Genomic DNA, 12,004 nt, shown 5'->3' with positions numbered 1-12,004 from the left:
CAAATGACGATTGTTTTCTGCCGCCACATTTATCAACGTGCGATCATTCGTACGATGAGGTTGGCGGCATACGAATGTTTCATGAATCACACGTGAACTCTCTCGTAAGTTGACTTGTGCGCACGGATCTGCGCTCGTTTCTACGTTAGATTGATAAATGAGGCCAATTGTCTCTATTTTAACATGAAATACTACCATAATTGAAAAGTAATGTAAAAATCTTAGACATTTTTTTTTATTTATTTTCAATGGGAATTTTTTTTTATCATAATTATTGCATAAATATTAATTATTACCATTAAATTCTTTCAAAATACAAAATAAAAAAGAACAAATATTATGGAACAAAACAATATTATACATTGATTTTACTGAAAATAAAAAAGTTACATTTCAGGTCAGTTTGGACTGCGAACAACACAAGTGTGACCCCCCAAATGAACAATAGGGTTAAAAGGAGCAATTCATTAAGCACTGAATGTTCTCTGATTGCAGAAGTTGTTGGTCTTGGCTTTGGTTTTAGATTTTGTCAGTTTGACCTCTAAAATGACCTATACGTTTTGATGCCGGAGTTGAAAATAAAATAGTTATAATATAATAGTGTTTTTCCTGCACTTGAGGTCACTTCATCTGTCTAACTCTCTGTTTCTCTCTCATATTTAGTGAGTCAAATTTGTGTCATAAGGAAAACACAATTTCTTTTTGTATTTCTCATAGTCTTCAAAAGGCTGAGTCAAAGACATTGCTTTATAATCTCTGATTTATGTCTCTCAGTGTTTCCTGTGTTCTCCAGTCTTGACTGTGACCTCTGTCAAAAGGAGAATGAACAGGCTTGTAATAAAAACTAAGCATTTCTACATGGAATTCTTTTTTTTTAATGAAGTTTTATGGCTTTATTCACCTCATCTCAATCAAATGATCATGGCTATAAAGTTAAATATAATGTAACCACAATCCAAACTTGGTCCAAACTAAACAGCAAGAACAGACCACCATTCTGGAAAGAGTCGTAATTCCAAAAACAGAGTTAGAGAACTAGTTTTAGAGCAAACAGATTAACAGATACCAGACCTGGGGCCAGATGTACAATGGCAAAAATAGAACAGCACAAATGGTATAAATAGTACAAATGAAAGAGGTATAAGGCCAAAAAATGGAATTTCTTTCTGGGAATTCCTTCTGGCTTTTTTTTTTTTTTTTTAGCAGCCATTACCTCAGGCTTCAATGTCACCTTCAGAAATCATTCTAATATGCTGATTTTGTGTTTAAGAAACATTTCTTATAAAGCAGCGGTGGTGCTGCTTAAATTTTTTTTGTGGAAACTCATCAGGTATCTACTTTCATTTTCTTTTTTGTTAAATGAATTGTGTATTCTGAGTCTGTCTAGAAGGCCACCCAGAGAGTGCATGTTAACAGAAATGGTCCAATATGTCGACCATATGGGGCTGTAAACTGATTAGGGGAGGCACGCCTGGAGATATCCCTCCCTCTCTCAGTCACTCTTGATAACTATTTGCTATCTTTCTATTTTTGCTGAGAAATTCACCCAGTGGGTTGCCTAAGTGATTTTCATGACTAACCAATGAGCCGTGATTTATACAGTGCAAACAAATTCCAGCGATTTTATGTTTCTCACACAGTTAAATATAGCTTTTTGTTTTGCAGCAGTTTTTAATTAGGATACACAGACAAAAACACCATATTTAAGTTTCTCACCAAATGCACAGATGGATTTTGAGAAATCCATTCATTTTTTTTAATTTTTGCAACTTTTGCCTTGAGTTAAAAAAACGGAATGTTTTGACATGTTTAAACATCAAATCATTGTCATGCCTCTTAGGTCAGAGGAAAAATGTAGACAAACCATTTTTTTCTCAGTGACGTGTTTACAGTCTTAGAAAAGTCACTTTTTTACAGTCTGCATTTAATGGACTATATAGACTTTAATGTCCAGCTGTAATGGTCTTCTAATGTCTTATCTGAAATAGACTTCAGGAGATTAAAGACTAAGTGAATGCGTCTGCTGTGGATATCTGTATACATACCGTGCCTTGCAAAACAGTTTGACAGTATTTAAAAAGATGCATTATTTAAAAATCTTTAACAGTATTTGTTAGTGTTGAAATTTTATTTTATTAATTTCTTTTTCACCATAAACAATAAAGTCAAAGAATGTGCTTTCCTTGTTTATTTCTCATAAAATCATGAAAGCCACATCGAGGAGTATCGACAACCAGATAACAAAGTCCAGACAGACTTGATTAACATGTCTTGTAACACTAGGAGGTCACAGTTTACATAGGGTGACCATACGTGCCATTTTCCCAGGACGCGTCCTGGGAAAATGGCACGTATGGTCACCCTAAGTTTACAAGTCCATACTATGAAAACAACATTTTATGGCCAACAGCTCCTTCATATCAAAATTTTCAGGGTTAAAAACACAGCATCAGATGTGTTTGTTTATGTATGTGTGCAGAGGATGTGTTCACAGGTGGAATATTTCGACACTGTGAAACGAAACTAGGTGTAAACAGGGCCTAAATCACATATCATTGCCAGTGTCTGCTTCTTAAACACTTACACAGACAGACAGACAGACAGATAGATAGACTATTGGCAAACACTAAAACACAATATTATTTTGTAAACTTTAAAATAATACTGTGAAACGAAACTAGGTGTAAACAGGGCCTAAATCACATATCATTGCCAGTGTCTGCTTCTTAAACACTTACACAGACAGACAGACAGACAGACAGACAGACAGATAGATAGATAGACTATTGGCAAAAACTAAAACACAATATTATTTTGTAAACTTTAAAATAATACAGGCTAGACTGTGTTGTTGTAATGGCATTTTCACAAACATTTTCATCCAGATTTTGATTTGTTTGAAGTTGAGAAATAAAGGCTGTACACAGATTTTACACATCCAGTTTTATGGGGCATAATTAAGCTAATGGTTTACACGTGTATGCTTGTGTACAGATGTTTCTGAACAGCTGCAACATGACCGTGATATTTCCAATCATAGGGGAAGTTTTAACATTTTCAAAAATAATTCCAACGCATTTTACTCACTTCTGGGGGAAAGTGGTGGATTTTCCCACACTCTTTTACGCGAATCACGACGATTAATTGTAAATGAATCATTCTTTGGGTCGGATCTTTTCAGTGGATTGGTTTACAAAAGTAGTTCAAACTATTTGTTCATTGTTCACTATTTGTTTAAAGTTACAAGCAAGATATAAAAACTTTTAGGGTGAACCGGGGATATTAAAACGGTTGTAGCCTATATATGTAAATAGTTTAATGTAAATATAAATATAGCCTAAATATACGTAAGTTCAAAATGACTTTGTTTTTTAATTAATTGTATGTGTCCCTGTCTAGGAAGATCACCTTTACTACATGATGCGGCATTACTGGAACATTTTAGACTAGAACATGTAATATTAGAGGTAGGGATGTGGGGCACCACGCAATGACTGAAATAAGAACCACTGAATTGTTTTTGAACCGGTTCTTTGAAATGACCTCGTTGAAGGAACCGATTCGCAGAATGAGTCGGACGGCATCCGCTCTGAAAGCAATGAGGTGTCGTGACAACATCAGTACACGCCCACCGCATCCGGAAGTACTGCGGGCTTGAGGATTTGTTTTGATGTCATCATAGCAAGTTAAATCGTTGTCTTCACGCCTTATCTAGAGTCACTAAGTTGGAAAGCTCCTTGAAATCGATATTTTTCAGTCTTGCCTTTATTTTATTTCGGAGTTCGAGGTCGGGAAGTTCAACTCAAGAAAGAAACGCAAATCCTCGGAGGAGCTGCTGTGATGAAGAACAGGTTAAAATGAGTTGCCATATAGCCGTGAAGCTGAACTCAGTTAACAGCCTTTAAACGTCAATCATGGATTGTACAGCTCTTGAACTCGATGCTATTAAATTTGCCAAATCAGCTGTACTGCATGATCAGAAGGGGAAATACAATGAAGCTGTTTTCTACTATAAGGTAAGATTTTCCTATTTGACATTTAAGGCTAATTGATCTTAAACTTCCTGAAAATGCTTTATTGTTTAATGGAATTATCAGCTTGTTCCATGTTATGGCAATAAAAGCTGCCATTAAACAATTTTCCCATTAAAATAAATTCATATATCAATATACAGTATATTCAATATTGAATAAATATATTCATATTTTCTTTGTGGTTCTGAATAGGAGGCTGCCCAGGCTCTCATCTATGCAGGCATGGCTGGATCCAAACTAGAGAACATTCAAGACAAAGTAAACGAGTACTTGGACAGAGTACAGACTCTACTCAGTGCCGGTCAGTTTACGTGAACTAATACCAATATGACCTCATCAAAAAGCTGTTTTTATCTATTGATGCTCAGTATCATGATTTACACTTTCTTTTAAGTTGCTTCTTTAGGGCTGAATGTTTCCTACCATTCTCTGTGGTCAACAAAAGTGAAACCTCCTCGTTGTTGTAGATGGAAGAAATTATGCTCATATTTTCCGTGGCCCAACCTTTAGAAAGCTTGCATAGGTCATACCTCATTTGAAAGTGGTGTGACAAACCCAGCATTTGGGAATCACAAATGAATGCTGTCAGATTTTCTAGTTCACAGTTAAAACACAATTCTCTTCCTCGTTCTCTTGTGTTATGTCATTTGAGAACAGCATTACATTTGAGTTGTCTACATTAATGTTCTCTCATTAATTAATCAACTTTAGGTCATTGCAAAATTCTATGACTTTCTCCCTTGGAACACAAAAGAATTGTATCGGTTGCTCTTTTTAACAGTGATTGGTTTCAAGCTTCAAAATGGATGCAAAAGGGCCATAAAAGTATAATGAAAGTGTCCTATACAAGTCATGTGCTGTATTTCAAATATTCTGAAAATATTCTAAATGTCAGCTTTGTGTGAGGAACAGACTAGAACAGACTAAAGTCAGTGAACTTAAAACCTTAATTATAATGCCAGAAACACTGAAATCAAAATTATTTACCCCTAATTATTTACCCCAATTACCCCCCCCCCCAATTAATATTTTTTCATTGATGAACTTATTGAATCAGATTCTGGGATCCTCTGTTGGACAATGGAGGAGTCTAAAAGGTTGAGAACCACTGCTTTAAAAAATGTTCAAAAATTGGACATAATTGAGGCAGATTTCAAGATTTTCAGTGAATAAGAACCTAGGCTAAATATATGTTTTTTTTCCGCACACTAAGCTATCATATGACTTTAGAAGATTTAGAATATAATACACAAGTCTTATGGACAACGTTTATTGTGCTTTTCCATACTTTTCAAAGCTTGCAAGCCTAAGTCTCCATTCATTGTAAATGTGTTAGTTCACTGACTGAATCCCTGTGATTAGTTCAAGCACAGAGCAGTGACCCTCTGAAGAGTAAGCATCAGCTGGATCTAGAGAGGGCGTACTTTCTGGTGACACAGGCTTTTGAAGAGGATGAGAAGGAAAACGCAGATGAGGCCATTGAGCTCTATACACAAGCTGTGGAGTTGTGTATTCAAGCGGTGAGTCGTCACATAAGGGGAAATGTTTTGAGTTTGATCATACTCTTTTGTTCAAAAGTCTCAAAAAAGGGTCAATAAACAGTCAATAGGGTTTTTTTATTTCAAAGACATTAATATCTTTATTAAGCAAGGGGACATTCAACTGATCAGAAGTGACAGTAGAAACATTTGCATTGTTACAAATAGTTCAATTTCAAATAAATACTAGTATTTTTTTTATTTTATTTTTTATAAAAGAATTCTAAAATAATTGTACTAACCCCAAACTTTTGAACAGTAGTGTATATAAAGAACTCTATAATATGATCATAACTATACATGTGGACTTAGATACTAGCAGCAGTTCTGAAGTAATAGTTGTCAGTCTTTGAAACAGGTGGTGGTGTTAAGTTGGTTGTTCTGGTTTCATATCTCTCACTGCCGGTTATATGGGCTCCTCTGTAACTAGAAACTGAGCCAAGCCCTGTAATCTTTGAACTCTTTCTCTCTCCCAAACAGACCAGTGAGACATCAGATCAAGCACTACAGGGGAAACTGAAGCAGCTTGCTCGGCAGGCTCTGGACAGGTGCTTCACTGTTTACTCTAATGCTAAAATACTAATACTCCAGTGTATTATGAATATTTTGTGTGAAATACCACATAATCAACAGCAGTATCTACAGCAGTTGTGGCATATTGACGATTACCATAGAATATTACGAGAATCACAACTATCACACATTTGAAAATAGAATGATGCACAATCAGTGCAATGCACATTTTACCCATAATCCTTTCATCTCCTTTTCCTCTTTCAGGGCAGAGGGACTGAAAGACTCTCTTAGTAAACCAGCAAACCAGGATAAGGCTGCCTTCTCTGCATCCAAAGGCCCTGCTCAGGTGACGCAGTTCTTTCCGTTGGGCCCAGACTTCTCCCTCCAGGACAAAGCGCAGCCGGTCCGAGCAGTGCAGTCCAGTGAGCCGCAGGGTCAACGTTACACAGCAGAGGAGATTGAGGTTCTCAGGTAGGCTCAGCAAACATGATGTCTTATATTTAATTGTGCATTCTCAGTTCCCCTGTGTGCATTTTTATCACCTTTACCTGGCATCTCACACTCACTACAGTTAATCTTACAAAAGTGCTAATAATTTTAATATAGTGTTAAATCTATCTTTTGTCAATCTCAAAATGAATATCTGTTTTTTATGCTGTGCATTTATAATGTTGTGATGACTAAATTGACTTTTAATTTATTTTATTTGGACAAAACATTATATAATTTTATAATATGGGTTTTAATTGATTGGTTGTCAGCCACAACATGAAAAAAAATTGTCTCGTTGATATCAGCGTTATTTGTCTCGTTTTTTTTTTTTTAGCATTTTTTCAACATAATGCATATAAGTTCGTTGACATTTTGAAAGTATAATAATTTGAAAATATATTCTTACTTAATTGTTTTCTTTTTTTTTGTGTGTTTTGCAGGAAGACCTCTAAGATAAATGGAATTGAATATGTTCCATTCATGAGTGTTGACCTGAGGGAACGTTTTGCGTTTCCTGTTCCATTCTCGTGAGTACCTTATCTATGAGTGCAATTTGAACAAGTGCAGCTGTTTCACTGACATCCACTGGTATTTTTGTACCCTGCAACAGCTGTATTTTGCTTGGATTTACACTAACTCAAAAGTTTGGGGTCAGTAGGATTTTGTTTTGTTTTTTTGAAAGAGACATTCAATTCATCAAAAGTGACAGTAAACGATGAGTTCTATTTCAAATAAATGCAGTTTATTTCTCTCTTTTTTTTTCTATTCGCCAAAGTATCCTGGAAAAAAAGCTATATCATGGTTTCCACAAAAATAATAAGCAGCACAGCCATTTTCAACATTGATATTAAAAAAGCTTTTGAAAATTCAGCTTTGCCATCACAAGAATGCATTACAATTAAAAATATTAAAATAGAAACCAGTTATTTTCATTTGTGATAATATTTTTCAATAGGTTAACATATTTCTGATCAAATAAATGCAGTCTTTGTGAGCATAAGAGACTTCTTTCAAATACATTAAAAAAATCTTACCCATCCTAAACTTTTTAACAGTAGTGTATTGAAGAGCAGTAGTCTTATAACACTGAAATATAGCACTGTCAAAATATTTGGGTGACATGATTATGTTTATAAATAGGGACAAATGTGGGAAACTAGCTCTGTCACCAAAGCAGAAAGCTGTATTCTCACGCTGGGTTCGACCTGATGACATCTGCAATAACCCCACCATGATCTACACTGTGTCCAGCTTCAGCATCAAGCAGGTCACGCTTTATGCATCTCTGCTTCTCATTCAAACTTTAGCAGCCAGTTAACAGGAAACAACTTGGCCAGTAATAGTTTTGAATACTATTTAAAGCAGTTTTGCCATTCAGAAAGCTCTGTTGTTTGCTCATGTGACTTTAAGCTTATGTAATGTTCTTTTGTTTGTTCATGCTTGCAGACGGTTGTGTCAGACTGTTCTTTCATTGCCTCATTGGCCATCAGCGCAGCGTATGAGAGACGCTACAACAAAAAATTAATCACAAGGTACAACGGAACGGGTGTGCTAGGCCTTACTGTTTACACTAATAGTTTGACTCATGTGTAACCCTTGGATTATGAAGCTGCTTTTTGGATGCCTCATGGACTGAATCAACTTGAGAATGTCAGGTGTCCTCAGGCTGGAATGTCAAAAATTCCTGAACAAGCACCTCTAATTTACTGTTATTTATATTAATAATAATTATATAACAAGAACTATAGAAGTCATTGGGTGGTTTCCACAATGATAAAATGTTTATTTGCGTGTTTGTATGTAGCATCATCTACCCACAGAACAGGAAAGGAGAGCCAGAGTATAACCCTTGTGGGAAGTACATGGTGAAACTGCACATTAACGGCGTCCCGAGAAAGGTGCTTAACCTCTTTTAAGCCCCAACTCCTCAAATAAACTCCATTTTTTTCTATTGTCGTCTTCATTGTTTGAAGATGAACAGGTTCAGGATTGTGTTGTCATAGTTCAGGTGTGTGTTTCTCTGTCAGGTGATTATTGACGATTTCCTCCCGGTGGATCGCAATGGCGAGCTGCTTTGCTCCTACTCCAGTAATCGCAATGAACTTTGGGTGTCGCTCATTGAGAAGGCTTACATGAAGGTCATGGGTGGATACGATTTTCCAGGCTCCAACTCTGTGAGTGGCACTTCAGACTCAGATGCTTCTCTAAACAAAACATTTCTGTCACCAAAATTAATGTTTTTTTTTTTTTTTTACAGAAAAATACAAAGGGATACGCATATATTACAATTCTGGTTGATTTTCATGTTATGGCTGATGGTGAATGGATAAAATAATGATATTGGATTTTTTGATGAAGTTCAAGAGAACAGTGTTTATTTGAAATAGAAATCTATTAAAGGGTTAGTTCACCCAAAAATGAGAATTCTGCTATTAATTACTCACCCTCATGTCATTCCAAACCTGTAAGACAAATTAAGATATTTTTGATGAAATCCAAGAGCTTTCTGACCTTGCGAGAGCTTTCTTCTCTTGCGCGTCAGTCTTTGACGCATTCACGACAGAACCAAGACAAATTGTTGAATAAAGTCGTTATTTTTTATTTCTTTGCGCACAAAACGTATCCTCGTAGCTTCATAAAATTACGGTTGAGCCCCTGATGTCACATGGACTATTTTAACGATGTCCTTGCTACCTTTCTGGGCCTTGAACGTGTCAGTTGCATTGCTGTCTATGCAGGGTCAGAAAGCTCTCGGATTTCATTTAAAATATCTTAATTTGTGTTCCGAAGATGATCGAAATTCTTACAGGTTTGGAACGACATTCAGGTGGTGAATAATTAATGACAGAATTTTCATTTTTGGGTGAACTATCCCTTTAAATTTTACTGACCCCAAACTTTTGAACAGTAGTGACACTTAGAACTATGGTGACACTTTCGTGTTTTCTTGTTGTAGAATATTGATTTGCACGCTCTCACTGGCTGGATCCCAGAGCGTATCGCTATGCACTCAGACAATCAGTCCTTTAACAAAGATGACACTTTCCGCATGCTTTACCAGAGGTAAGCACACATTCACAGTACTCACACAATACACTGGTTTGTATTGATTTCTGACCACTGTAGGTCACATGTTCCTTTAGATTCGGTAGTTTGTAGCTGCTTCAATACTTTACTGGCCTTATTTCACTTGCCTGTATTGATTCTGAGCATAAATAGTTTGTGTACAGTGTTATTTATGTAACATTATAGTATTTATTAAGATTTTTCAGTTTTTATTTTAATTTTACTTCAAGTTTTAGTAATTTTGTTATGTGCTGCTGGCATTTTTTTTATATTTCTATTTAGCTTTAATTTATATTTCTGTTTTAATCATTTTAGTACTTCAGCTTAAGTTTATTTCAGTTAGTTGCAAAGGCAACATTTCTCTCTACTTTTTAAAATTATTTTTAAATGTTTATTTTATTTCAGCCTTATTTAATTTGCCGAAATAAAAAACAAACAAACAAATTATTTACATGTATTTAAAAAGGGACCATGCACAATTTTAACATAAATGTTTCCATTTCATGCATTGTACCGAATTTAGCCAATGGCTAGTTTTCATCCGCAGTCCCTTGGCAGGTAATCATAATCATAAGTAAACATAAGACAACAAACACATGCAATACAGTAATATTTATACACATCCTATCAGAGCCAAAAAAGAACAGTAAAGATAACGTTCAGTTAAACCACAACCATGTCAGTATTTACATAGTTGAGTTGATTATAAATAAGATTTTAGTTTTAATTTAAAAATGTCCACAACCATGTCAGTGTTTACAGAGTTGAGTTGATTTTAAATGAGATTTTAGTTTTAGTTAAAAAATGTCAATAGATGTGCACATCCGTATGTCTTCTGGTAGAGTGTTCCAATTAATAATAGATTCAGTTTTAGTTAACATTAACAATACTGGTATTCTGTTGAACTTTTTGGCAGGTTTCACAGAGGAGATGTTCTCATCACCACGGCGACAGGGGTCATGACTGAGGAGGAGGGGGAGAAGTGGGGTTTAGTGCCCACACATGCATACGCTGTCCTAGACATCAGGGAATACAAGGTGAAACTCTCGACCGGTCTGTGTTAAAAATCTTCTGCTTAGTGGAGTCTCATGACTATAACAACAACATCATCATCATTATCTCCTGCTTGTTCTCTCAGGGTAAATGCTTCCTCCTGCTGAAGAACCCATGGAGCCATCTCCGATGGAAAGGGCGATATAGCGAACGTGATGAAAAGAACTGGACACCAGATCTTCTCAAATACCTCAATTTTGACCCCAAAACCGCACAGAAGTTTGACAATGGTAAGTCGGTGCTAAACTAGCAATGACACATGACAAATATTGCAAAAGAAGGTGTTATTGACTATATTGTGTGATGTTCTTTAAGGTGTATTTTGGATCATCTGGGAAGACTTGTGCCAGTATTACGATGTCATCTATTTGAGCTGGAATCCAGCACTGTTTAAAGAATCCTCATGTATTCACAGGTCTGTCTCATTGTCATTACATCTATGTAATTGTCTGATTAATAGCAGATAATTAGAAAATATATGTGAATTGTGCTATTGCAGTAGCTGGGATGGCAAACAGGGACCGGTGAAAGATGTCTACAGCTTGGCCAATAATCCTCAATTCAAGTTGGAGGTGCAGTGTCCTCAAGGGGGTGCTGCTGTATGGGTCCTACTCACCAGACACATCACTGACAAGGTACTGCAACAGATTACAGTGCAGTGCACTACAATCAGATCAAGGGGACACAGTTAAAGCTGGTATCTTAAAACTGTAATTAAATATGCATAAAGAAAAACATTTTAAATAAGTACATTGAATTAGCAGGGCCACACTGCTACTAAGATCTGTTTTGGACCTTTAACATATACTGACAACCACCATAAACACACAAGTGGTAATGAGAAAACCACATGATGAATCATCACAAGTAGTTTTTCCATAGGCTGAGATGCTATTAAGAAACACTGTTATTTGTATGAAATAGCATCAAATGTAAGCTGTCACACAGGTAATTCAGGGAATGTCAGTTCGCATTTTTTCACTGTAAATGACTTTTTTTTTTCATGTCCACAAACTGAACACACCATCAACTACACACTAAGGGTAAGACACAATCAAGTGCGATAATTTTTATTTTTATAGTATTTTAATCATATCAACATGAATATGCTCTTTCCAGGTGTACTCGGTATGCAAGTTTCAATTATGTGAAGTGCATAATGATTTCATACTGTTGTGTAATGCCCAATCAGTTGTTTGCTAAATGTCATTACACAACCTCAATGTTTAATTCAGTTATTATCACCTAGTTACCTGTAACATAAAAATGGTTATTTGCCTTTTTTTTTTATCAGTTTTGTGTAAA

The 12,004-nt window shown here is 35.8% G+C and overlaps 1 protein-coding gene across 1 annotated transcript; it reads left to right on the top strand.

Moving 5' to 3' along the window:
* Positions 1 to 3,565: 3,565 nt before the first annotated feature.
* LOC107704987 (calpain-7-like) lies at positions 3,566 to 11,426 on the top strand. The gene is made up of 15 exons (XM_016508099.1): positions 3,566 to 4,016; positions 4,227 to 4,335; positions 5,397 to 5,554; positions 6,053 to 6,120; positions 6,353 to 6,559; positions 7,021 to 7,107; positions 7,721 to 7,847; positions 8,027 to 8,112; positions 8,385 to 8,478; positions 8,608 to 8,754; positions 9,537 to 9,643; positions 10,563 to 10,683; positions 10,785 to 10,929; positions 11,015 to 11,114; positions 11,199 to 11,426. The coding sequence occupies exons 1-15, from the start codon at positions 3,915 to 3,917 to the stop codon at positions 11,389 to 11,391; spliced, it is 1,851 nt and encodes a 616-aa protein (XP_016363585.1). The 5' UTR covers positions 3,566 to 3,914; the 3' UTR covers positions 11,392 to 11,426.
* Positions 11,427 to 12,004: the final 578 nt, after the last annotated feature.

This window comes from Sinocyclocheilus anshuiensis, unplaced genomic scaffold (assembly GCF_001515605.1).
Source record: "Sinocyclocheilus anshuiensis isolate Anshui unplaced genomic scaffold, SAMN03320099.WGS_v1.1 scaffold702, whole genome shotgun sequence".
Classification (NCBI taxonomy): Eukaryota; Metazoa; Chordata; class Actinopteri; order Cypriniformes; family Cyprinidae; genus Sinocyclocheilus; species Sinocyclocheilus anshuiensis.
Note: the sequence above shows the minus strand (reverse complement) of the source record. Positions and strands in the feature narration are given on the sequence as shown.